The sequence below is a fragment of the Pipistrellus kuhlii genome, unplaced genomic scaffold, assembly GCF_014108245.1.
Source record: "Pipistrellus kuhlii isolate mPipKuh1 unplaced genomic scaffold, mPipKuh1.p scaffold_m20_p_2, whole genome shotgun sequence".
In the NCBI taxonomy this organism is placed as follows: domain Eukaryota; kingdom Metazoa; phylum Chordata; class Mammalia; order Chiroptera; family Vespertilionidae; genus Pipistrellus; species Pipistrellus kuhlii.
In genome coordinates, this window is record NW_023425515.1 from 174,016,191 (window position 1) to 174,044,136 (window position 27,946).

The 27,946-nt window shown below is 40.1% G+C and overlaps 1 protein-coding gene across 3 annotated transcripts; it reads left to right on the forward strand.

Annotated features, from left to right (window-relative positions):
* The first annotated feature begins 801 nt into the window (after positions 1 to 801).
* On the forward strand, positions 802 to 26,762 carry CLSPN (claspin). 3 transcript variants are annotated; one of them, XM_036445617.2, is made up of 25 exons: positions 802 to 1,209; positions 4,469 to 4,577; positions 5,113 to 5,567; positions 6,531 to 6,692; positions 7,298 to 7,375; positions 7,940 to 8,012; positions 8,931 to 9,039; positions 9,217 to 9,794; positions 12,967 to 13,158; positions 15,197 to 15,432; positions 16,335 to 16,513; positions 16,615 to 16,679; positions 17,196 to 17,386; positions 17,709 to 17,863; positions 18,443 to 18,669; positions 19,221 to 19,326; positions 20,641 to 20,716; positions 20,950 to 21,053; positions 23,197 to 23,361; positions 23,468 to 23,589; positions 24,209 to 24,336; positions 24,916 to 25,021; positions 25,561 to 25,643; positions 25,890 to 26,051; positions 26,360 to 26,762. In XM_036445617.2, the coding sequence occupies exons 1-25, from the start codon at positions 1,183 to 1,185 to the stop codon at positions 26,468 to 26,470; spliced, it is 3,999 nt and encodes a 1,332-aa protein (XP_036301510.1). In that variant the 5' UTR covers positions 802 to 1,182; the 3' UTR covers positions 26,471 to 26,762. The 3 variants fall into 3 exon arrangements, with proteins under 3 accessions (XP_036301510.1, XP_045440812.1, XP_036301511.1); XM_045584856.1 differs by having other exon boundaries at positions 16,627 to 16,679; XM_036445618.2 differs by having other exon boundaries at positions 803 to 1,209; positions 15,197 to 15,417.
* Positions 26,763 to 27,946: the final 1,184 nt, after the last annotated feature.

Below are 27,946 nucleotides of genomic sequence, written 5' to 3' on the forward strand. Positions count from 1 at the left end.
CCATAAACTTTCTTTCTTGGTGCCCTCTGATCTCCTCCTTACAGTAATCTTGTAAAGTACCTTCCAGTAGCTTGACTCCACCTGAAATCAGAGGGCCAGGGTGCTCAGGAATGCAGTGGAGGAAAAGCCAGCCTCGCCCGGATACAGCAGGATAAGGAATGACAGAGAATGGATCTGGAGTGGCTAAAAGATAGTAACCAGAACAGTGACAAAAGGTTAGAATTGTCTGGGATTGGTCTGATTCCATACTTTTTATTTTTTTCCCCTTGCCTTATCCAAAGAGCCTAGAAGTGGGATGAATGGGTCTTTTCTGCATCCCTGAATTAATCTTAAGTAGGATTATAAAAGTTACCCAAGGATATTCCTTAGTATCTGAGCAGCCCCCCTCAAATTTTTCTCTTTAGATGTTCACCGGTGTGAGTGCCACATACAAGAAGGAGCAGGTAGGGTGGTCCTGGAGAAAACACTCATGTGCACTGGACTCTAGTACAGGTTAGGGATGCCCCTCTGGTGTCCACAGATTTTCTCCCCACTTTTTAAGAATATATATATTTTATTGATTTTTTACACAAAGGAAGGGAGAGGAAGAGAGAGTTAGAAACGTTGATGAGAGAGAAACATCGACCAGCTGCCTCTTGCACACTCCCTACCGGGGATGTGCCCGCAACCAATGTACATGCCCTTGACTGGAATCGAACCTGGGACCTTTCAGTCCAAAGACGGATGCTCTACCACTGAGCCAAACCGGTTTCAGCATTTCTCCCCACTTTTTACCTGGAGCAGGAACTTACTCCTCAAATCGCTGCTTGATGGAAACTATCGGCAAAGTCAAAGGCCAAAGTCCACCACTCGAACGTTACCATCTTGCTCTACACCCCAGGAGCCAGAACACCTTCAGCCTCCTCCAGGTTCACTTGACTTGAGGAGCCGAGACCCGCAACCTTTACATTTGTGGGACTGGCCGAAGGCGCTTCGTGATTGGCAGAACGGGATGGGGGCGTGGCCTCACGTAGAAAGCCGCCTCCGGATTGGTGCAAATCGTTAAGGGCGGTACCTCCACGCCGGGTAGGCGCGAAAGCTCCCAAGTCGCTGCCGGGTTGAATCCGGCGGGAGCAGCTGCGCCGCGGCTGAGGGAGCCGGGGACCAGTTTCGTCCCAAGCAAAGCGCTGGAGAGCCGAAGTCATGACGGAGGGCGACGTGCCTTCTGAGGTGAGTTCATGCAAATGTCTCCATCGCGATTGCGGAGGTCGGCGCTGAAGGGGTGCGGGAGTCGAGGGTCGAGTGCGGTGGAATGGGTCGCGGAGGCTGGGAGAACTACAGTTCCCGGCGTGCACCGGGCGGCCCGGCCTCGCAGTCCCTGAGGGAAAACACCCCCACCCCTGGCCCACCGTCTCGAGGTCCAGTCCCCACGTCGGGGTTTCCGCGCCTCCGTCCAGTGGGCCGTGTAGCTGCTTGTCTTTGTGTCGCGCAGCCGGCCACCCAGCTCCTCCTCAGTCCGTCCCGCCTTCCTTCCCCTTTGGCGCGTTTCCTGCCTTGGGTGCTTTTCCTCTTACCAAGTCCGGAAAGAGGAAGGCCCGAGCCGAACCGGGCCCTGGGAGGCGGGGCAGGACTCTGTAAACGGACGGCGGGAGTTCGTAATTGTGTCTGGAAGGGGCCTTTGCGGTCATCGGGAAGGGGCTGTACTCGGCCCCGGGCGGATTTGGGCACAGGAACTACTGTTTACAGTTCTGTGTTCTTTCCTGGGGCGGGAGTAGGGTGAGGTACTCACCTTGGGAGCAAAATATAAGGAGACGCCGGAAAACTCAGTAATCAAGATGATAACATTAAAAAAAAAAAAAGTTAATACCAAAAAATCCCATGACTTGATACTGAGTAAAATAACAAACGTTTAAATAAAGACAATATCTGACCTGAACTTGCACTCCTCAGCATCATTCACCTCACCCTTGCTGATACTGCTGCAAACTGCCTAGAATAAAATGACTAACAATATCTTGTATTGAGTTGTGTGGCTGCCTATATGCAGTTTTCTGATCCACAAACAGAGCGAAGAGACTTAACTGTTTTGTATTGTTGGAAGAACCATCAGCAAATACATGAATCTTTTTGGTGATGTTCTCTTTAGCTATTTAGTAATTGTACCAAGCATTGAAATCAATTTAATAGCTGTTGGATCCCTAAACCGGTTTGACCTAGAGTGTTGGCATGTGGAGAGAAAGGTCCCAGGTTTGATTCCAGTCAAGGGCATATACCTTGGTTGCAGGCACATCCCAAGTAGGAGGTGTGCAGGAGGCGACTGATCATTGTTTCTAACTCTATTCCTCTCCTTTCCTCTCTGTAAAAAAATCAATATAATATATTTAAAAAACAAGACAAAAAAGAAACCACATAATTGGCCTTATAATGAGTCCCACACCTGGATTGCATCTCTTTTTTTAAAAAAATATTTTTATTGATTTCAGAGAGAATAATTGATTTGCTGCCTCTGGCACTACCCCTTAAAGAAAGCACTTTATGGCTCCTCTTTGGCATATCTGAATTGTCAGCGTCACCACTCCTGTGATATTAAGTAAACTAGAAGCCCAGTGCATGAAATTTGTGCACTGGGTGTGTGTGGGGGGGGTTGTCCCTCAGCCCAGCCTGCACCCTCTCCAATCTGGGACCCCTTGGGGGATCCCTGCAGGCTTACACCAGCAGTTAGATATCCCTCTCACAATCCAGGACTGCTGGCTCCTAACCATTCGCCTGCCTGATTGCTCCTAACCGCTCCCCTGCCAGCCTGATAACCCCCAACGGCCCTCCCCTGCAGGGTTGGTTCCCCCAACTGCCTTCCCCTACCGGCTATCTTGTGACAGCCATCTTGTGATGACATGGGGTGGCCATCTTGTGAGGTGTGAGGGTCTATTTGCATATTACCTCTTTATTATATAGGTTAAGGGTTATTTGAACACAAGTACTGTGGTACCGTGACAGTAGATCTGATAACTGAGGTAGCTACTAAGTGTCTACTAGCAAAAAATGGATTGTATATACAGCACAGATATGCTGGACAAAGGATGATTCACGTCTTGAGTGGGACAAAGTGGGGTGGTGCGAGATTCCATCATGCTACTCAGAATGATATGCAATTTAAAACTTATGAATTGTTTATTTTTGGAATTTTTCATTTAATATTTTCTGACCTCGTTTGACCATGAGTAACAAATTATGGAAAAGTAAAACTATTGATAAGGGGGATCTACTGTATTCAATATAAAGAGTTGGTTTTGCCCTGGATGGTGTGGCTCAGTTGATTGGAGTATTGTTCCATACACTGAAAGGTTGTGGGTTCAGTTCCCGATCAGAGCATACTAGTATACCTAGGTTGCAGGTTTGATCCCCTGTTGGGGCATGTATGAGAGTAACCAATTGATGTTTTTCACATCAGTGTTTTCTCTCCCTCTCTTCTTCTCTAAAATAAAAAGCAAACAAACATATCCTTGGGTGAGGATTAAAAAAAAGATTTGGATCTATAGAATCCTTTAAAGATGAACAATGATTTTTCTTTTGGTTTTTGGTCCAGTAATTCTTTTTTAAAATATATATGTTTATTGATTTCAGAGAGGAAGAGAGAAGGAGAGATAGAAACATCAATGATGAGAGAGAATCATTGATTGGCTGTCTCCTGCACGCTCCCTATTGGGGATTCAGGCCTGCAACCTGGGCATGTGCCTTGACCAGAATTGAACCCGGGACCCTTCAAGTCCATAGGCCGACACTCTACTCATTGTGCCAAACCAGCTAGGGTATGTCCGGTAATTCTTAATGTCATCTCTCTCTCTCCCTCTCTCTCTCTCTCTCAATCCTTATCTGAAGATGTTTTTTCCATTGATTTTTATTTATTTATTTATTTATTTTTTTAAATATATTTTATTGATTTTTCACAGAGAGGACGAGAGAGGGATAGAGAGAAACATCGATGAGAGAGAATCATCGATCAGCTGCCTCTTGCACACCCCCTACTGGGGATGTGCCCGCAACCAAGGTACATGCCCTTGACCAGAATCGAACCCGGGACCTTTTAGTCCACAGGCCGACGCTCTATCCACTGAGCCAAACCGGTCCCGGCTTTCCATTGATTTTTAGAGAGTGGAAGGGAGGGAGAGACACACAGAGAGAAACATCAATATAAGAGAGAGATCCATTGGTTGCTCCTGCACATGTCCAACCAGGGTGGGATCAAGCCTGCAACCCAAGTATGTTACCTTGACCGGAATTGAACCTAAGGCCCTTCAATGTACACACCAACATCCTATCCACTTTACCAAATGGCTAGGGTTGTCATCTCTTCATTGAACCCTTGAATTGTGGTGGGTTCCCCCCCCCCCTTTTTTCAGCCTGATGATCCCATAATGCTATGTGTATTATAATGTACTTAGAGCTTTTTGTAACCTGCTGGTTAATGCAAAATATATTCTCATTGATTTAGGTTCATCTAGAAATCAATGATTTAAAACTCATTTCACAAGAAGAAGCAGATAGTCCTTTTGACAGTGGACAGGGCAGCTGTGAAACAATTGGACCCTTGAGTGAAGGAGGTTTGTAATAGTACTTTTATTTTTAGAAATAGAATGTGGAGGCTTGGATTTGTAAATGGGTTGGATTAATTTTTATTATTCTCTTGATTTATTAGGTTATGCCCAACTTTATCATTTTTTATTATAAAAGCAAAATAGTTGTGTTGTACTCTTTTGAGAATAATAATTTCTGTTATATGACTGAATAGATATATAAAATGTCAAGAAGCTGCCACATTGCCTGGTTGAATGCATTCATCCCATAATAAAAAATTTGTAACACCTTCCAGAATGATTAGAACAACTTTTCCTGTTGTAAAGATATATACAATGGTTACATTTTCCAGTGAGGCATTTTTCTAGTGAAAATGTTTTCCAAATGTACTTTTAGATTTGCTTTGCTACAGTCACTTCTTAGGGGTAGTTACATAATTTTACAAGGTGATACATCACTTAGATAATTGGATATATTTTTGGATGATCGGATAGGTTTAGTGGATCTAGGAGAAAGGCCAAATGACAGCAGACTGCTAACACAATTTTGTGTTTCCTTCAGATTCTGATGAAGAGATATTTGTGAATAAGAAATTGAAAAGCAGGAAGGTGCTACAAGACAGTGATTCGGAAAGAGAAGAACCAAATGCCTCTCCAGAGAAAGCTACCTATGATGTTGTGGAAGAGGAAAACAAAGAGAACTTATATGCCAGAAAAAATGGGAAAGCCAGAAGGATGCACAAAACTCTGGCAGACAGTGATGAAAGTGACATGGAGGAGGAAGAGTCTTTGTACCAGGAAAATCTTGAAACCCAAGTGACATCTTCCTTAGAGCTGAGTCGTCAATCTGAAAACTCTGTGGACTTTACAGCTATTAGAAAGATTTCCAAAAAACCCATACGTGATAAAGAAGGAACTAAAGGGAAAGCAAGAGTAAAATCAAAGAGAAGACTAGAGAAAGAGGAGAGAAAGATGGAAAAAATTAGGCAGCTAAAAAAAAAGGAAACAAAAAATGAGGTACATTTAAAATATATATTTATATATATATTTTTATTGCCCTAATTGGTTTGGCTCTGTGGATAGAGTGTCAGCCTGTGGACTAAAGGGTCCCGGGTTCGATTTCAGTCAAGGGCACATGCCTGTTGTGGGCTCGATCCCCAGCAGGGGGTGTGCAAGAGGCAGCCAATCAATGATTCTCTTCCATTGTTGATGTTTCTCCCTCCTCTCCCTTCCTCTCTCTGAAATCGACAAAAATATATGTATAGAAACATCAACAATAAGAGAGAATCATTGATTGCCTGCTTCCTGCACACCACACACTGAGGATCTAGCCTGCAACCTGAGTATGTACCCTGACTGGAAATCAAACCGTGACACCTGGTTCATGGGTCATTGCTCAGCCACTGAGCCACACCGGCCAGGCAAATTAGGTACATTTTAAAGAACAATTTGCTATTTCTAATGCAGATTAACAGTTTGGAAAGGATTGTTTTTAGTTCTTGAGGTTTTTCTGTATTCAGAATACAGCTTTGAATTGATTGTTTTTGCATTGTGAGTAACAAGGTATGTGAAACTTGGTGTCATTTTCCATTTCATATACCTGAAGGACACTTCCAAATATATAGGTTTCTGATCTCTGAAAGTTAATTTTCAACAAAGGATTTTTCATGTGTTTATCAGTCAGAAATGTTGCTAACTAGAAAACACCATCCTCAAGTTTTATAGACTAATTGCTTAATAAGTATTAAATTGACTTTTCAAAAATATTTACTGTTTTGTAAGTTAGTTTTAGACAGTTTGCATAAAATCACAGCCTGGACTTCAAGGGATGACTATGTGTTAGGAAATGGTGAGGATGTTCTAGAATGCCATATATTTGTCTGAAACCTAGACTTTTTCTGGCCTGATCCAGATTGCCTTGTGTTGTGAAATTGGATTCTGAAATGATTGGGTTTTGCTTTTTCTTTATGCATTATCCAGGAAGAAGATGTGAAACAGCCATTTACTGATAGTGGCTGTCTTCTTGTGGATGAAGATCTTTTTGAAACTGGGTTGGAGGAGGAAAATAACTCTGCATTGGAAGATGAAGAGTCGCTAGAATCCATAAGGGCAGCTGTGAAAAACAAAGTAAAGAAACACAAGGCAAGTAAAAGATTATCGCAGTAGGGGCTACCCTATTGCTTCTAAGTTTTGCATTATTTTCTGACTTACTTTTGGAACCTTAGTTTTTTTTAAAAAGTGATAGACATGCTAACTTGTTTGGAAACTAGTATTTTGATTGCCCTCATTGAAATATTGAGGGGAGAGAGAATAAGATACTTTATGTTGTGTAAGAAGCAGAGAAATAAGGGGACAGAGATGTAAATTTTATAACTGTGTGGCCTCTAAGAAATGAACCAATAGGGTTTCAGGAAAGGTATAAAGGAGACGTCAAAAGCATTGTTATCCTGAGTGATTGGGAGCATAATTGTTTTTCCTAAGATTATCTTTAGGTGCCTGGAAGTCATTGTCTCTCCTTAGGGGAAGTTGTAATACAGAAGTATAAGAAACGAGAGCCCAAACTCCATTTGAGACATCTAATTTGTTTTCTAGGCATATAGCGTGCTGTGTTTAAATTTTTCTATTTGATAATTATTGATATATTACTAATGTAGCATGATGTAATGTTAGAGCACAAAAGCAATCTTTGAGTAAGCTTATTTCAAGTTCATTTTTGTCCATATTATTTAACTTGTCATCTCTTTTAGGAAAAGCAACTATCTTTGGAGAGTGGCATTTCTTCATATGAAGAAGAAAGTGAGTCATCAAAAGGCACCATGAGGAAGGTGAGTTAGAGCTCCGTACTGTATAGTTGTCATGTGTTCTCTTTCCCCAGGAGATTGTGAATTTCTCAGGGATAATATTTTATCATGTTTATCATGTTTTCTTAGTACCCAAGATAATGCTTTGTACATGGGAGGGACGCAAATATGGATTGGATTGAATTAATTCTTTGTGACTTGCAAATGAATGAACTCCTTGGATTTATATTGTATTGAGCTTATTTGTGCTTACTATTACCTCTCTTGTCCTCTTTTCTTTTTCTTTTTTTTTTAAATATATTTTATTGATTTTTTACAGAGAGAAAGGGAGAGAGAGAGTTAGAAACATCGATGAGAGAGAGTCATCAATCAGCTGCCTCTTGCACACCCCCTACTGGGGATGTGCCTGCAACCAAGGTACATGCCCTTGACCGGAATCGAACACGGGTCCCTTCAGTCCCCAAGCCGATGCTCTATCCATTGAGCCAAACCGGTTCCGGCTTGTCCTCTTTTCTTGGAAAGAGCAAACTCTCTTTCCGAATGTCTACGTGTAGCATTAATGTATTCTCACTTTTTGTTTTCTTTAAGGAAAGGAAGGCAGCCAAGTTAAGTAAGGAAGCATTAAAAAAACTACACAGTGAGACTCAGCGCCTTATTCGAGGTAATTCAAATCAGTACAGTAAACTTTGAGGCAAATCACAATATTTCTTTGTAAACTCAATTTAGATGGGAATTATTGCTTGTTTAACACTCCTCCTAATATGAATTGGGTTATAATATCAAGTTTAGAATGGATCTTGGTGGATGACTATTGTTCTGAATCCCCTGGGACATGACTACAAACAAAATTTTCAGAACTATAGTCGTAGTAAAGAGGAAAGTCTTTTTTGTTTTTGTTCTTTTTATTAAGAAGTTTTATGAGTTTATTTCAGTTCATTTGAGCCAAATTGATGACATGCTGGAAAGGAAGATCTTAAATGGTCCCGGGAGGTTTTTTGTTTTTCATGGTTTTCTATGGACCAGCTGCATCAGGATCCCTTCGGGAGCTTGACAAATATGTAAATTCTTAGCCTCCACAGAAAGTCTCATCCAATAGGCTTGAAATGGAGTCCAAGAATCTATTTTTTAAGAACTTTCTGGACCAGTTTGTTTTCCAACTAGGTTAAAAGCACGGGTCTATCTTGGTGGGTGAGGGTGTGTGTGTGTGGGGGGAGCAGGGGTGTTTTCCCTGTAGAGGGGAGATGGGAAGAGATTAACCAAAGAGCTTATATGCATAACCAATGGACACAGACAATAGTGTGGTGAAGGCCTGGGGTGGGGCAGGGGCTAGGAAGAGGGAAGCTAAGGAGGGGGTTGTTGGGAGACATCTGTAATACTGTCAACAATAAAAAATTAAATATTTTTTTAAAAGCCACTGGTCTTCAGGGATTTCTTTTGTATTTAAATCCTGTCTTTATTAAAGCCAAGATTGTTTTCTATTTCTGATGATGGCTTTGGCTTACTGTTTAGTTAACTGAATATAAAGGGACATTTCCGAATATACAGTATATAGATTTGCTTGTTTTGTTTCATTTTGTAGAGTCTGCACTTAATCTTCCATATCATATGCCTGAGAATAAAACCATTCATGATTTCTACAAACGTAAACCCCGGCCCACTTGGCAGGGAAATGCCATGGCCCTACTAAAGTAAGAACCCTCTTTCCTTTGATTACAATTTTCATAAACATTCCATTTTGTAGCAAACAAAAAGTTCAGATTCCTTACACCCTTCCTACTGATTTAACTTGTTCATTCTCTGCTAAATGATGAGAATGTTTCTCATTTAGGATAGCTTACAACTCCAGCTTATTTCCCCTTCCCTAGGTCATCTAAGTATCAGTCAAGCCATCACAAAGAAATCACAGACCCTGCAAACAAAACTGAGATGAGCAATGACCATCATATCAAAGATTATGAGCCAACAACAGGTGCAGGATATGAAATGGAAGCTAATGCACTCCCTGCAGTTTCAAAGGAACTCCAGATAACTACTGGATCCGATGAGTCTTGCAGTAAAGATCTGATGGTAAGTGAAGAGCCAGAAATTCAGGAGAAACAGGAGCAGAGGGATACTAGACCTTCTCCTGGGGACAGCTCAGTGGCACAGCAGGAATCCAGCTTCCTTGGGAACAAGGTCAATGACGAGTCTCAGACTGAAGAGCGTGTGGCACTTGAGCCTGATGCCCTGGAGCGAGAAGGCCTGCAAAAAACAGAAGAAGCAGATGAGAAGGTGGAAGAGCCCAGGCAGCAAACCCAGTCAGTGGCAGTCATGCCACCTGAGAAAGCGAGGAGGTTCACGCTGGATAGACTTAAGCAACTGGGAGTAGATGTTTTCGTTAAACCTCGGCTGGGTGCTGATGAAGATTCCTTTGTGGTACTTGAAGAACCTGAACCCAACAGAGGTAATCCTTTGAGTTGTGGGGGGCCTCTCCAGAGTGACTTATTCAGGCAGCATTCCATTACATGCTGCTTGGGAGGACAGGGAACCCAGCAGAAGCCAATAACCACACATGATCTTATTCTACAGATGTACAGGCACATCCTGTTTTATTGTGCTTCACCTATTGCACTTCACAGATATTGCTGTTTTTTTGTTTTTGTTCTTAAAAACTGAAGGCAGGACCCTCCACCAGCAAAATGATTATGACTTGCTTTATTGTAATACTAGCTTTATTGTTGTGGTCTGGAACCTAACCTGCAATATCTCTGAGGTATGCCTGTACTAGATAGGATAGAATCCCATTTAGATAGATTTGGCAGTGTATCAGAATATTCTAAACCTTGTTTAAAATTGAAGCCTAAGTTAATATATAAAAGAGGTACATTGCTATTGTGTTATGATATGACATTCATAAAAGCATTACTATTCAGTTTTTCACAATTAAAGAAAAATATTTTGGTTCAGGAAATTGCAAAACTGAATTTCTTTGCTGCTGCTTCTTTTTTATTTATTTATTTTTTTATTTTATTCTCAGCAAATACTAAACTATCCACTACGTGCAAGATGCTATAGAACATACCAAAGGAAATCTGACATTTATTCTACACTGTTTATGGAAAACATTAAATAATGTGGAAAAAAGGGAAAAAAGTTTAAAATTTATTTCTTTGCTGGAAAAACTTTAGAATAAAGTGCCTTGGGCCCTGGCTGGGTAACTCAGTTGGTTGGAGTGTCATCCAACCAAGGTTTCGAGTTCGATTCTTGGTCAAGGCACATAGTAGGTTGTAGGTTTGAACCCCAGTTGGGATATGTACAGGAAGCCAGCTCTCTCTCACATCAGTGTTTTTTCCTCTCTCAAAAATCAATAAAAACATAATAATAACAATAAATTAAATAGAAAATAAAGTGCTTTTTGGAATTCAGAGGAGGGATAAGTTTCTTCCAATAGGTGGTTAAAAGAAAGGCTTGAAGAATAGGTGGGTGTAATTTCTTGTTCACTGCCTTCCCCTACTTTGAGTAGGCGCTTCTGGCTTGTTCCGTACTCTAAACTCAGTGCTTCCACAGGGATGACACATAGTAGGCATTCATATTTATTGAATGATGCATGATCTTTCAAAGAGAACTCAAGTGTTATTACCACGTAAGGTAAACTTCCTGACTCAGGTAGAATTTGGTGTTGCCTCTGCATTAAAGCAGTGTAGCAGGACAACTAAGAGCTTAGGCTTTATAGCAAGACCAGAGTTTGAATCTAGACTATGCTACTTACTGTTTAACCTTGAGTATGCTCTTTGGCCTTTCTAAGCCATCTTTTAAAAACAAAAATTGAAAAAATAGCAGTCTTGTTTCACAAGGCTACCGAGAAGATTTGTTAAAATCGTGAATACAATTAGATAATGTAAAGAAGCACTCGACTAGCAGCTGCTACTTTTACTAGTGTTATTAGTGAAATTAATACATCAAGATTCACTAAACAGTTTATGGTTGACAGGTACTATGTTATTCACAGTATTTGGTGTGTAAAATATGCTCAATGAGTCTTTGTTAATTGAGTAGATGGGCTTTGTGGAAGTGGAGAGGACATTCTTGGAAGGAACAGAAAGAGTGGTACAAATTGAGAAGTTGTATAAGTCTGTTTGACCAAAACAGAAGGTGGGAGGGAAGAGTTGTATAACAGCCTATCGGTGTGGTTCAGTGGTTGAGGGTCAACCTATGAACCAGGATGTCATGGTGAAAGTTTTATTCTCTTAGACTAGAAATTATCTAAACAGTTTCAGACTAAGAGAGAGAACAAATGCTTTTGGAGGTTTTTTTTTTAAATCTTCACCAGAGGTTATTTTTTCCAATGATTTCTAGAAAGAGTAGAAGGGAGGGAAAATAGAGAGGGAGAAAGAAACATCTATGTGAGAGATACATTGATTGGTTGCTTCCTGCATGTGTCCCTACTGGAGCTATGGAATCTGCAATTGAGGTATTTGCCCTTGTCTGGGAATTGAACCTGAGACCCTTCGGTTCTCAGGCTGACACTCTAACCACTGAGAAAACTGGCCAGAATGAAAACAAACATTTTTTGAGTACCGTATTTTTCGGACCATAAGACGCACTTTTTCCCCCCCAGAAGTGGGGGGGGGGGAAAGTCCCTGCGTCTTATGGTCCAAATATAGCCTACACATATACTTTAAAAAAAAAAGTTTTTTTACTTGCCCGGCTTTGTGTGGTCTCTGTGTGCTTGCCCAGCTCTAAAATGGTTCTAAATGCTGCTGTTTACTTTACAGGGTTGATTACATGTGTTTATGACTGTGATGTTGGGTTTTAATGCACATAAAATATTTTAGGACACTATTTGTTTCAGAATCTTTTTTTCTTCATTTCCCTTCTCTAAAAATTGGTGCGTCTTATGGTCCGGAGCGTCTTATGGTCCGAAAAATACGGTACTTGCTATAATAGACACTGCTAAATTTTGTTGTATGGAACCAAAAGTTACCTAAGCAGTCCTGGACTGAAAGACAGGAAAGGGAAGAAACTTAATTTTGAGTACCTACTGTGTTGATTCTTTATTAATTGTCTTGTTTACAAGTTGGGTATGGTTCAGGGGTAGCCTGAAGGAGAATTTCCTTTCTGATTATACTGACTAAGCTAGCATAACAGTTTCACCAAAAAACTTTGCCATCCTGCTGCTGAGTTACATCACTGATTGGATTGTCATTTTCTTTTTTTTTTCTATTTTTTAATTGACCTTGCCCATTTCTAGTAAGATTTTTCAATAAATAGTGAAATGTTCCAAATAGGGAATTTTTTAAAAGGAGCCCTTGAATAATCAAGAATAATGTCATTTTTTCTGATCAGTTTGTACTTTAAAAAAAAATTGCACATATTTAGAAAGTTAATTTGTAAATTTCTACCCTAAATGACTTTTAAGTATGTTGAGAAAGCATTGCAGTAGTCCATTAGTTTGGGTTAAGTTATATGAATTCATAATGGGGTTAGTATCAAAGGATATTTGGTGTTTCTGCATTGTGTGTTTTTTTCTTACAACTATATTTCTTAAAAAACTTAGCTTATAATTTCTATCTGAAATCATAAAGGAAAGAGTTTGAGCATGGCAAACTGACATACTGGTTGGCACTTGTGTTTAGAACTGGAAGCCTTGAAGCAGCGTTTCTGGAAGCATGCTAATCCCGCAGCCACACCCAGGGCTGCTCAGAAGGTAAATGTGAGCATCGTCGTGAAAGAGGTGGGCACTGATGGTAAGGAAGAGCTGAAGGCCGATGTGGTACCTGTGACTTTGGCAGCTGAGAAGCTGGATGGAGTAAGCCACACAAAACCAGGTATTTGGGTTGACCTTTTTTTTTTCTTTGTGCCTTGTACTCTGACGAGTCTTTATGCCACTGAAGAAATGGTAGTGAAAATTCCAGGCCCTGGCCGAGGAGCTCAGTTGGTTCATCCCCAAACCCCAAGGTTGTGGGTCCAGTCTCCAGTTAGGACACATACAAAAATCAGTCAAACAACCAATCGATATTTCTCTTTCTGTCTCTGTTGAAAATCAATAAGTTTTTTAAAAAGTGTAGAACCTTTTTTTTTTTTGTTGAGATTTGGGAGAGTTGATACAGTACCTGGCTGTCATGTATAGCATTGAATCGTGTAGCATTGCCTAGAGGTGTGGGGTGAGTAAGATGACTTTATTCCTTTGTCTTATTTAAAAAAAACCCTAACTATCTATCGTAGAAAATGCATGAAAATAATAAAAGTTCTACAGTCCTCTGTGTATCTATCCTTTTAAACTCTTTACATGTTTGTGTTTTTTTTTAAAAACACAATAATGTGATAACACCATTCATTCTGCTTTGTAGTCTGCTTTTTTGTTTTCAGTATGTTAGGGATAGGTATGTTGTTCCCACTCCCACTTTGAAATATGAGTAATAGGTCACATAGAAAATATTTAAAACACTGAGAAAAAGATAGTATAAGGAAAAATTAGTCTTCCCAAAGGCACCTGTTAACAATTTTTTGTTTGTCCTAGGAAAATTTATATGTATATATCATTGTGTGTGTGTGTGTGTGTGTGAGAGAGAGAGAGAGAGACAGAGACAGAGAGACAGAGAGAGTGAGACAGAGAGACAGAGATGGACAGAATTTGAATATTCTGTGCCAGGCATTGCTCTAGGAGCTTTATAGAAAATAGTATTAGTATCCTTATTATATATATGAGGAAATGATATACAAAGCATTTACACAACCTTCTCAAGTACTAGAACCAGTAGCCTAATCCAAACCCCCTAATCCCTGAGTTCAGATATACATTTTGTTGCTTTTGAAGGTTGTTTTTTTAACAGCTGCATAAAATTTCATTGTATGAGTATAACATGATTTGATGATTTATTTAACCATACTCTTATTAATGGACATATTGTTTGTTCCAGTTTTTGGTATTTTATATAATGTACTTCCTAGTATGAGATATATATTGGTATATCTGGATGCAAAATTTCTTATAGTGAAATCAAATTCTGATGTATATCATTTCATTGTTCTTCAAAATAGTTGTCTCAATTTATACTCAGAATAATATAAAAGTTTCTGTTTCCTCCTGTTAATTCATATTATCAAACCTAAGTTTTGCTAAATATATAAAAAATTGTATCTCTTTATTTTGATTTGTAGCTTTTTAACTAGAAGTGAAGTTAAACATTATTTTTAACTATTTATTAACAATATAGCCCTAACTGGTTTGGCTCAGTGAATAGAGCATTAGCCTGTGGGACTCAAGGGTCCCAGATTCAATTCTGGTCAAGGGCGAATACCTTAGTTTCAGGCACATCCCCAGTGGAGGGTGTGCAGGAGGCAGCTGATTAATGTTTTTCTCTAATTGATGTTTCTAACTCTCTCTCCCTCTCCCTTTCTCTCTGAAAAAAATCAATAAAAACATATTTAAAACAACAACAAAAAAAACCAATATACTCACTTTCTGTGAACTCCCAGTCCATATCCTATGCTCATTTTACTCCTGGATGGTTTCTCTTTTTCTTCTAAATAGATCACTTTATCAACTTTTTTTTCGTGGCTTCTAAGCCAGAGACTATTGAAGTCCCACTCCCCCTCCATTTTTTTGCCTTTTTAATAATAAGTTTATAATCTCTGCATAGTATATTATCCCAGAGTGTGGAACTTAATTCTGGAAGTTCTCTTTTACACTTCACTTCATAATAATCCTCACTTGTTAAAGAAACAAAAGTCTAGAGTGCTAAGATCTCTGCCCTTTAGGGATGTGACTAGAACACTTCTGGAATTGCCTAAAATGCACACTTCCATTATTGATGTGTGGAGTCAGTCATTTTGTCTAACGCATGCCTTCATGTTTCTATTCAGGTGAAAAGCTTCAGGTGCTGAAAGCTAAACTGCAAGAAGCAATGAAACTCCGAAGGTCAGAGGAGCGCCAAAAGCGCCAGGCATTGTTTAAATTAGATAATGAAGATGGATTTGAAGAAGAGGAGGAGGAGGAGGAGGAGATGACGGATGAGTCTGAGGAAGATGGAGAAGGGGAGGAAGAAGAAAAGTTAGAAGAAGAGGAGGAAGAAGGCAGTCACGAGGTTTCTGGCAATTATGTAATTTTGTTACTTGATCGTGATGAATAAGGAAAAGAAAAGAATTCGATTTGAATGATTAAATAAGCATGTTCAATTGTATAAAGATGTTAGGGGGCAGACATGAAAGTAGCTAGCTCATGTGTACCTCAGTCTTAGTGTATTCAGTTTAGTTGGCACCATTGAATACCTACAGGTCTCAGAGCCACGGCTTGTGTTAGTTTATATTATGTAACACAATGCTGGTATGAAATGGCTTTGAGTGAATAAGGGCTTTTATCTTTGTTTATTTAGGTTTCTTTGTTCAGAATAAAAAGCAGTTTTAGCCTTGGCCATGCTGAGGCCTGAAATCAATTCTCAGGCCAAGACCTTCCTGTGTTGATTGCATTCTTGGTTGAGGAGGGTATTTGTAGAAGGGTCTCTTACCCTTGTTCCATGGTATTCCACTGAGGGAACATAGATGATGACACGATTTTTTGTATTAGAAAAATGAAAAGCTTTCTTGTTTGAACACTGGAATCACTTGAAAGAGCTGGTTAGTAGTTAGCCTGGGGAGAGAAAGAAGAAATCAGTGGCTGAACTGGGTAGCATGTCACAGTCTATAGTTGGTTTGAGGTCAGTAGTCATCCTGCACTCTCAGGCTAATCATTTAACCTCTCATTGCCTCAATAAAATGTTAATTCCAGTTTTCTTTCATAATTTTAAAGCAATTTTGGGAGGGTAAAAGGTAAAATAAGTATAAAAGAACTCTAAAAGTGTAAGGGAGAATTATATTATTGATAATGGTGGGGCCAAATTTCTTTCAGGTTTACCTTTTCATTATAAAATGTGACCAAGCAGCTATATTTTAGGTCAACAGTGTGTTTGCTTTAAAATTTTTTTGACACGTATTATTTTGTTTTGGGGTGATGTGATTGTTAAAGACGGCAGAATTCCTTCTTGGTAATGAAGAAATAGAAACCAAAGGTGAGAAAGAAATGGACAAGGAAAACAATGATGACAGTAGTGAAATTGGCAAGTCAGTTGGCCTTCCGTCGGTTCTTAAGCCTCTCTCATCAGATTCTACCGTTCTCCTATTTAAAGACAACTCTTCCAAGATGGAGTAAGTAATTCTCTCTAAAGAAAGATAAGATTCCCTTGGATTTGCCTCTTTAGTAAGAAACAGGAACAGATACTCAAACAGTTTACTTGCTTGTTTTGTAATTACTTTCCTAGTGAAGAAAAATCAGAAACAGATGAAAACTCAAGCAAAAGGCCTACCAAACTGGGTAAGTAGTGACTCTTTCACAGATCTGTTTGATCTTTCATTTTTTATATTTAAGGACTATGATTCCATAAGGTTCCATTTTTTGAACCCTAGTGGAATTTTCCCAGTCTTACATGTGGCAGTGAAAGCAGTTTATGAATTAGAATATTTTTTTTTTGGTCTGGTTTTATAAAACTTATATGCAATTTCTTTATAGTTGACTGTGGACATCTAATAGGTCTGTAGTTAAGTGTATTGATTGTGTGAACCATGAAGCATTTCCATGTAGATCAGAGGGAGATGTGTAAGTGATTGGATAATGGAGAGACTGATCAGAGGCATTAGGTAGGGTGACAGACAGAACTTTCAGTTGTTACTTAGCTCAGAGGAATAAGCCTTGATTAACTTAATATTTGGGAACATATCTGAGAGACTTGCTTGTGAATGTTACCTGACAGTTTCATCCTCAATTATTTTTCCTAAACAAACCCACTTTATTTCCAAATCACACACCTAAAAGTGTCTTCTCTTTCTTTAGATGAGGAGGATTCATGCTCATTGCTAACAAAGGAGAGCAGCCACAATAGCAGCTTTGAATTGATTGGCTCCACAATTCCATCCTATCAGCCTTGCAACAGACAAACAGGCCTTGGGACTAGTTTTACAGCAGGATTTAGATCTCCTTCCCCTGGGCTATTTCGAGCCAGTTTGATCAGCTCAGCTTCTAAGGTAAGATGGTAATGGTTTTCTGATCTCCCGCTTTTGCTTCCCACAATGCTAAGGAAAATGTATCTGAGCCAACCAACTCCTACCCCATTATGTGTGTTCAGTTTAAAAATCCACCCGGTGTATTAAAAACAAGCTTCATCCAGTGTTCTTACTTTCTTGGAGATATTTTTCTTTATGCTTCTCTTGGCTATTCATTGTCCTCCTCAATTGCAGTTGCCTGAGAACAGATTAAATATTGCAAATAACAACTTCTGTTGTTGTCATGACAGTGAATGATATTTGTAAAATGTTATGTTTTTGTTTGGTTTTATTTTGGTGCCAGAGTTCAGAAAAGCTGTCTGAGCCTTCACTTCCCATAGAGGATTCCCAGGATCTATATAACGCCTCCCCAGAGCCTAAGACACTTTTCCTAGGAGCAGGAGATTTCCAGTTCTCTTTAGAAGATGACACGCAGAGCCAACTGTTGGATGCAGATGGGTTGGTAGTTTTATGTTTTTGTGGGTGGGAAGGCGCTGGGCACTGCTTAATTTTGTTTAAAAATAAAGTGAGCTTCTGTCACTCCATCTGTGCTTTCTCATCTGAGAAAGAGAAGATGTACAGACCATAAGTATTACATTCTGCAAGCTTGAACAAAGTCTCTCCAGAAAGTGAAATGTAAATAGCCCTTGCTGGCATCCTTCAATCTCTGCCTCATTTGAAATGCATAGCTCTTGTAAAGGCATCAGAATTTCATGTATCCATTCTACTATGTTATGATTGTTGGGTGGGATTGAAAATTGACCGGCTTGTGGTGCATTAAATGGCCATAACACCAGGCCCTACTCTAGCATCATCTGAAGCCAAAATTATCCCTTTACCCTTTACCTTCTGAATAGCATTTATTCGTCCATAAAACTTTTCCCTCTTTAGACTATCAACAAGGCTGAAGGTTAAATCTTTTGTCTTCTGGTTTGGGATTCAGCTTCTAATTTTGGTATTGGAGATGAGTTGGCTTTTTCTCTCACTGCTTTGTTTTTCTCCCTAGAGCGTTTCTTACACTCTTTATTGTGCTTTTAGGTTCCTAAATGTTAGAAACCACAGGAATCAGTACCAAGCTTTGAAACCTCGATTGCCATTGGCCAATATGGATGAGAATGCCATGGACGCTAACATGGATGAGCTGCTGGATTTGTGCACTGGAAAATTCACTTCTCAAACGGAGAAGGCTCTGCCCGGGAAGAGGGACAAGAAAGAGAACATGGAGGAACTTCTGAATCTTTGTTCAGGAAAATTTGCCTCTCAGGGTAAATATCCAACAAAGTGCATCAGGTTTGCCACAGCCAACTACCTTACACCAGTATCCTTGAAAAGAAGCCCCTTACTCTTGGGTGAAAAGTTTGCAGAAAACAGTGTGATGGGTTCTTTTATGTAGGTTGAATTCACAGCTTAACTCCCCGACATTTAGAGCCCTTACTTTCTTATGGTGGTAAAGTGTCATCTTAAGATTGCTCTTAATATTTGTGCAAAGCTTAGAAAAGTGTCTGGTGTGTAGTAAATTTAATATAAATGTTAATTTGTTGTTCTTACCTGCACACTTTCTCTTCCCCCTGACACCCCTGCTAAAATGTAAGCGCTGTGGAAGTTGGGATCTTTGTTTTGTTCACTATTGTATCCCTGGTGCCTGGCACATGGTAAGCACTAAATAAGGATTTGCTGAATGAATGAATAGCTGGTGAGGTTTTTTTTGGCAAGCGTGCTTTAGAACTGTATTGAGCTGGCATGTCTCAGATGGCTGGGAAAAGAGGATAAAGCTGTCATTCCTTGGTGACAGATCTTTTTCTTTGTTGTGATGTAGATGCTCTGGCTCCATCAGAGTTAAATAAACAGGAGAAGGAGAGCAGCATGGATGATCCGATGGAAGAAGCACTTGCTCTTTGTTCAGGCTCTTTCCCAACAGACAGGTGACTCTCAGTGATTGGTGGGAACTTGGGAAGGCCTGGGTCAGATTCTCTGGATTTAGCAAAAGCCAACCATCATGGGGTTTCTTATATTGTTTGAGAGCATTTCAGTGCATCTGAGTCTTATATTTGTATGTAAGGAAATTATAGTGCTTTTATTTAGTTGGTGGAGTATAGAGGGGGGGAAAGGTAAAAATAAGTACATGAAAGTGCTCAAAATCACTAATAATTAGGGAAATGCAAGTCAAAATCACGATAAGATACTACCTCACGTTCATTAGAATGGCTACTATTAAAAACACACATACACACACACACCTACAGAAAATAACTATTGGTGAGGATATGGAGAAACTGGAATCATTGTGCTCTGTTGTTAGGAATGTAAACAGAAGCTGCTATGGAAAACAATGGCAGTTCCTAAAAAAGAAATTCTAAATAGAATATGATTCAGCATTTCTACTTTTGGGTTTATATACAAAAGAAGTGAAAATAGGGACTCAGATATTTGTACCCATGTTTATAGCAGCATCATTTTTAATAGTCAAAGGGTGAAAACAACCCAAATGAATACAAAATGTGTTGTGTGTATGTTATATATAATGTTCCACTGTGTATGTTATATACATACACAGTGGAACATTATTCAGCCTTAAAAAGAAGGAAATTCTAATAAATGCTACAACCTAGATGAACTGTAAGGATGTTATGCTAAGTGACGTAAGCCAGTCAGGAAAATACAAATATTATATGATTCCACTTATTTGAGGCACTTAAAATAGTCAAATTCATAGAGACAGAAAGTAGAAGATGATTGTCAGGAGCTAGGGGGAGGGAAGAATGAGGAGATATTTAAAGGATATAGAGTTTTAGTTTTGCAAGATGAAAAGGGTTCTGAAAGTTAGCTCACAACAATGTGAATGCACTTAACACAGTGAAGTATAATATACACTTAAAAATGGGCCCGGCTGGTGTGGCTCAGAGGTCTCTGTTCAGTTCCTGTTCGGGGCACATGCCTAGATTGCATGTGCTCAGTCCCCAGGAGGCATCTGATCGATGATTCTCTCTCATTGATATTTCTCTTTTCCCCTCTCCCCTTTTCTATAAAATCAATTTAAAGAAAAACATTAAAAAAATGTTGAAAAAAAGATTAAGGTAGTAAATTTGTTATGTGTTATATCACAATTTTTTTTAAAATTAAAGTCAAAATATCTTGTTTCCTGTTTCTTGAAGATATTTTGTTTTAAAATATTTTCAATTCTTAAATTCTTCTAGTTTGCTTTTAACAACTTACTGATTTGTGGATTTGCATTTTAGGGAAGAAGAAGGTGAAGAGGAAGAATTTGGAGACTTTCGGCTTGTCCCAAATGATAATGAGTTCAGTAGTGATGAGGTGAGTTTGAAGGGAGCAGAGTAATCATAACTGTACTTCATGTAGTGCTGCTATATGGGTTTCTTTCCTAGTCATAGATGCCGAGCTAGAACTTCTTAAAAGTTCTAGCTCGGCATCTATGAGAAGCAGTTTCGTAGAATAAGATGTTTGGGCAGAAGTTCATACACCCTGTCTTAGCTGAGAACACATTGTACTCTGCCTGGCCTTGGGTGTGATTCCATATGATTTTGCAGGATGAACACAGTGACTCTGGTAATGAACATGAAGCCCTGGACGACCCCGAGGATGACGATGAAGAAGAACTCCAGAGACAATCTGTGAAGTTGAAAAGGCAAATGTAGGTGTTATTTTCATTCCTTCAGTTGCTAGAAGGTTCTGAAGGTTGAACTGTACTAGAAGCTTGTCACCTTTTTATTTAAATGTGCTGGTTCTGTTTTTGCTTTTTGTGGTTAGCATAAAATGTATTCCCATGTTAGCTCTTGAGTATTCAAAGATGGTCATGTCTTCCTTAAGGGATTTCTATACTTAAGGACGTATACTAGGTCTTTCAGCTGTTTCCCACATGACATTGTTTCCATACTCCTCACATACTGGATATTCTCTTTTCCTTCAAGTGTGTCTGGCCATATTCCTTGTTCTGAATGTATGGCATACTCCTTAGAACAAGCATGACAAACTAAAAGGCTAGCAGGGGCCAAAGAGCCGCAAGTTTGACATGCTCGCCTTAGAATGTAACCAAAGGTCAAAAGCTGAGTCACAGTAGACCCTGAGGATCTAATAGTCAACTAGATTCCCTGGATCTTTTTCCCTATGAATTACTGTCATTCCAGGTTTTCTTCATCCTAGTTTCTTATTGTACTGATCATGAAAGGAATCATTTATTTTAGAATATTTAAAAGAATATGGAAAGATTAAATTAAAAGTTGTCTGTGTTCACCATCCAGAATCTTTATGGAAAGTGTTCGGGTGGTTTTTGCCCCATCACCTTTTTTATACATATATTTTGATATAGTTGGAATCTGTATAATTTTTTTATATTTACAACTTTGCTTTCTTTCTTTCTTTTTTTTTTATAATATGTTTTATTGATTTTTTACAGAGAGGAAGGGAGAGAGATAGAGAACTAGAAATGTCGATGAGAGAGAAACATCGACCAGCTGCCTCTTGCACACCCCTACCGGGGATGTGCCCGCAACCAAGGTACATTCCCTTGACCGGAATCGAAACCCGGACCTTTCAGTCCGCAGACCGACACTCTGCCACTGAGCCAAACCGGTTTCGGCAACTTTGCTTTCTTTCCCACTTAGCCTATCCATAAGCAATTTCCCAGGATGTTATAAGTTTTATAAAGGACATTTCAAAAGGTATTTAAGTATTCTATTTTATGTGGATGACTTTTGGAATTCACATACAGGACATCATATTGATCCCTACTAGATTTATATTATTGTTCTTAGCCCATCATTCCATTCTATCAAGATCAGTTTTGGGTTCTAATTTATTACCTGTCAAATTAACTACCTCAGACAGCTTTGGATCATCTGTGGATTTTTTCTAAAGCAGTGAATCTTAAACCATACTTAACTGCAGAATCTGAATGAAATCTTATAAAGAATGACAACTAAAAGTTGAACTCCTCAAAGAGGGTGGATGGAAAAGATTGCGCTAGTAGCCCCTGAAAGAATTCTGCAGAATTGCTAGGATTTAGAGAAACTCAGCTTAAATAAACAAACAAACAAGGCCCTGGCCAGGTAGCTCAGTTAGTTAGAGCATTGTCCCCATACCAATCCCATGCCAAGGTTGCAGGTTCAATCCCCGATCAGGGCACATACAATACTAAACCAGTGAATGCATAAATAAATGAAACAACAAATGTAACTCTGAGCCTCAATCATGCCTGTAACTTGGGGGTCTTGGTGGACTGCAAGAGATCCAATTCTATTTCCTTTCTGTACCATTGTGTCTCCTGAAGCTAGTGAGCTTAAAAAACAAAATAGTTTGAACCTTCTAACAGGTATGTCTCAAATATAGAAGAGATTGAGAGTTCTGGCTTTAATGTCACCAACCTGATTGAACCCAGGCTCTGCTACCTCCTAGCTGTGTGACCTTGGGTAAATAGTTTATTCTCTGAGTCTCAGTTTCTTCAACTGTAAATTGAAGGGAATAATAGCATGTTTATAGCAGCATCATTTTTAATAGTCAAAGGGTGAAAACAACCCAAATGGATACAAAATGTGTTGTGTGTATGTTATGTACATACATAGTGGAATATGTGAGAAAATGCAACGATGTTTGTAAAGCACAGTTACTGGCACACAATGCTATGAAATGATAGACTTTTAAGTATTATCAAAATGTATTACTTTAAAGTTAAATGTAATATTATTTGAGGTGGCTCTATATTCTACTTTTCTCATTGCTTCCATATTCTTTGTGTGTATTCACTGTTGCATTTTCTACTCTTCAAAATTATTTTCCAGGAGATTGAAGAGATACCTGGAGGATGAGGCCGAGGTGTCAGGAAGTGATGTGGGAAGTGAAGACGAGTATGATGGGGAAGAGATTGATGAATATGAAGAGGACGTAATTGATGAAGTACTTCCTTCTGATGAGGAGCTACAGAGTCAAATAAAGAAAATACACATGTCAGTATACTAACGAGCCCTTCTGAGTAATGGGATATGTCTTAAGGCAGCCCTATAATCAGACATAGTGATGCTCGATTTGAACACCATATTTCTCCTGTTGTAGGAAAACAATGTTGGATGATGATAAACGACAGCTCCGTTTATACCAAGAGAGGTACCTTGCTGATGGGGATCTGCACAGTGATGGTCCTGGACGAACGAGGAAATTTCGATGGAAAAACATAGGTATCTTGGTAGTGTCTTTTTTTTTTAGTTGATTTCAGAGAGGAAGGGAAAGAGAGAGAGAGAGAGAAATAAAAAAACATCAATTATGAGAGATAATCATTGATTGTCTGCCTCCTATACACCCCCACTGGGAATTGGAGCCACAACCCGGCATGTGCCCTGACCAGGAATCAAGCCATCACCTCCTGATTCATAGTTTGACTCTCAACCACTGAGCCATGCTGACCTGGCTTGGTGGTTGTCTTTAGAAAGCAAATGGTGTAATGTGCGTGTTTGTCCAGTTTAAGATGACAATGAAAATCAAAACTGGCTTTTTCCGGGCCCGGTTGCGAGGTCGGAAGCCGCCACGGGATCCGGAGCCGTCCTGTCCCCTCCTCTTCCACTCCCCGTTGTAACCAATAAAGGCCCAGGCCACTCGTACCGCCTAAAAAAAAAAAAAAAAAAATCAAAACCGTAGCAGGCTGTTAGGAAGTACCTGATTGTAACCATTATTTTCTATTAGTGAATGAGAAGAGTTTGCGCCAGTAAATGGTAAATGCTAAGAGTTCGTTTGTGTCTGTCCAGGCGTCCTCTCCTATGGGAATTACTGAGTGCTGACAGCCTTACCTCTTTGCTTTAGATGATGCTTCCCAGATGGACTTGTTCCACCGAGACTCTGATGATGAACAGATCGAGGAACAGCTTGATGAGACAGAAGCCAGATGGAGGAAGGAGAGAATTCAGCGAGAGCAATGGCTTCGGGACCAGGTAGGAAGTTGGCAAGAAATTCGCCTCTTTTGACCCTCGTGTATGAGGAGAGGACCTAGTCACCTAGCTTGTCACAATAGTTTCAAAGTCTTAGGCAGTATATTGCTGTTCCTTTTAATCCTTGAATTTCCTTTTGTGCTTAGAGAAGGTTTACCATGGGCATTTCTTTATTTTTTTTTCTTTTTTAAATAGATTTTATTGATTTTTACAGAGAGGAAGAGAGAGGGATAGAGAGTTAGAAACATCGATGAGAGAGAAACATCGATCAGCTGCCTCCTGCACACGCCCTACTGGGGATGTGCCCACAACCAAGGTACATGCCCTTGACCGGAATCAAACCCGGGACCCTTCAGTCAGGAGGCCGACACTGTATCTGCTGAGCTGAACCGGTTAGGGCAACCATGGGCATTTCTTTATGTTTGCTTGTCCAAAACTTTTTTTTTTTTTTTGTCTAAATTAAGAAAAGATTGTAAAAAAGGAAAACAAATGATATCCCAGGTATCTTAGCTTCACACTCCAGGCCATGCCAATTATTTGAGGGAGCTGTGGACTTCTGTTAATGCTGATTTTTATCTAAAGGCACAGCAGGGGAAAATTTTACCTGAAGAAGAGGAAGAAATTGGAGAAGACAGTCAGTTTATGATGCTGGCCAAGAAAGTTACAGCCAAAGCATTGCAGAAAAATGGTGAGTTTCTAGTCCTCAGGGTGTAGTCCCCTGGAGATGACTCCAACCTTCAGCGGCTGTGTGGTCATGGGCCTGTGTCTCATATTGTCTTAAAGAAGTAGGGAGTGACAGTGTTCTTAGATCTTTGTCTATTGGGCTGTGCATGTTGTATATACTTATGAGTGTTGGTAGCTGGTTTTGCTTTATGTTCTACGATAGCTCATAGGAATGTATTCTGTATTTTTTATTTAGTTGCCCAGAATTAAATACTTAGGTGTTTGAGCTGGAATTTGAAGCTATATCTAACTCCGGAGCTGAAGCTCTTAAACATCCTCCACACTTTTACCATTCTTGTTTTTTCTTATTACTGTTAGTGATTAGTTAATAAGTTCAGCTTGGTTGGCTGGCTTCTTGTAGCCACTTGCTATGGTTTCAAGTCACCATTATAAAGTAATCAGAGTTCCTGTGGTTTTAGTTTATTGGTATAGTTAAAGACAATTTAGAAGTAATTCTGCCTAATTTTACCCAGAACAAGCCTGTCTGTCTATTTTTCTTTTCAGCCAATCGCACTGTGGTTATACAAGAATCAACACCTTTACTCAGAAATCCTTTTGAAGCCATCAGACCGGGAAGTGCCCACCAGGTTGGTTGGGGACATTGTTAGCCTGACATCATGATCTGCAGTGTTATAAAGGCCCAGGTCAAGCTAAGGGAATATACTCTCCTTGGGGGAGGGAGGTAGCTGCGGAAAATAGAAGTACCTGGCAAAGGACCTTGCTATTTCTCTTCTGCCGAGTGGGGTAGGAATATGTCCCCTCAGGGAGACAGTAGCTTCTCATTCTTTCTTTGACACTTGGATTTTGATACCAGATGACTCTTCTTTCCTCAGCCAAAGACAGGCTCATTGCTAAACCAGCCCAAAGCTGTACTTCAGAAACTGGCTGCCCTCTCTGACCTCAACCCCAGTGCTCCCCGAAATTCAAGAAACTTTGTCTTCCATACACTTTCTCCTGTCAAAGCTGAGACAGCAAAGGAATCATCTAAGCCTCAGGTAGGGAATTTGAGAACTGATTTGATGGTTTCCCAAAGCAGAATTTATTTATTTGTTAATTTAAAAAATACGTATTTCCGGCATAAAGGCTTATGCTGCGGTGTTAATATTGCACTCCTCAGAAAGGTACAAGGAGATTGCTACCCCCAGTAGGTAATCAGTTTTGAAATTTACTTTTCTGTTTTTTGTTGCTGTTTTCTGTCGTTAATCGTTTATGATTTAACTGAGTTAAATTAGCTGAAGAGCTGACTGAAGGTAAGCGCTGCACGAGGGTTTGAGCTGGTCATGACGCTCTCTCTGCTCTCTAGGTGAGGAGAAAGGGCCCATCCATAATGAGAACGCCTTCACCTAAGCGCCTCAAAACAGGTGATAGCACTTCAGGATCGAAGCAGAGCATCTTCAAGTACTTGGAAAGCTAACACCATGGGGTGCCAGTGCCTACCTTGAGACTGCTTTGAGAAGTTCTGTCATTGAAAGTTGGAATTGATGCTCACATGAATGGGCCTTCCCTTCCTTCAGAATCGATGCATTAAGATTGTCGACAGATACCCTAGTTCTTTCCACTGCATGGCTCTGGACATCTCTTTCCTGTCCCAGTATTATCTCCTGGGTTGGCCACTAATCTTAATTCTTCAGTGTTTACAACATTGACTCATGGGATACTTGGGTAAAGACTTGATTCCTTCATTAAATATTTGACATTTTATCCTAGCAGCTTCCTGGGTTGATACCTCTTTGTGAAAGAAGGGCTTAGACGAAGAGGAGGAGGGAAAAGCATGGCATTACAGAAACTTACAGAAAGCAGTGACTGTCAGTACCAGCATGACTCCTTCACGCCCCTTAGATCTATACCATGGTGGCCAGGACCCGGTGAAAGAGCTACTTCTTGGAGAACCTAGGAATCTCTGGGCTGTCCATTAGTCTTCCCCCTTCCATTTTCCTGTTTCCTCTTCCCAAGACAGTGCCAGGTGTTCAACAAACCTTTGCTTCCTTTATCATATGGACTCACACTGGTACCCAAGTCAGGAAGACGTTGGCCCCAATTTTCTGGTGTATGAGGATGAAGATGCAACATGAGATATCCCATGGGACAGAGAGCTCTCTCCTGGGACTAAATTCTCAATTTGAAACACTTGTTCAAGGACGTCCCTTCTCATCCTGACAAAAAGAAGTATAACTAGAGGACAGTTTAATACTTCATTATCTATTTTGAGAGAAGACCATCGTGGAGTTAAATCAAAATATTGTTAAGAGAGTCCTGGCTGGTGTTGCTCAGTGTGGAGCGTCATTCTGTGCACCAAAAGATTAGGGGTTTGATCACCAGTCTGAGCACATATCTGGGTTTCAGGTTCAATCTCCGGTCAGGGTACATGTGGAAGGCAACTGACCTCTCTCTCTCCCTCTCTCTTTCTCTTCCTCTCCTCCCCCTTTCTCTCTCTAAAATCAATAAGCTGGCTCCTAACTGCTTGCCTGCCTGATTGCCCCTAACCGTGCCCCTCCCTGCCTGATTGACTGCTCCCCTGCCGACCCAATCACCCCCAACTGCCCTCCCCTGCAGGCTTGTTTCTCTCTCCCTCCCCCCCCACTGCCTCCCCTGCAGTACTGGTTGCCACCAACTGCCTTCCCCTGCTGGCCATCTTGTGATGACATGGGGGCAGCCATCGTGGGGCAGCCATCTAGTGACATAAGGGTGTGAGGGTCAATTTGCATATTATCTATATTATATAGGATATAAGAATTGCCATCACTCCTGAGTTTCCCTACACTGCCATGAGGCACTCAGATTTTAGACATTTCCCACCCCCTCAGAACTGACCATCACTGCTGTTTTAGGAAAAACATTTCCTGTGAATAATGTGGTTTCACAATCCGGAGTTGGACTTGGGAAGTTGGAT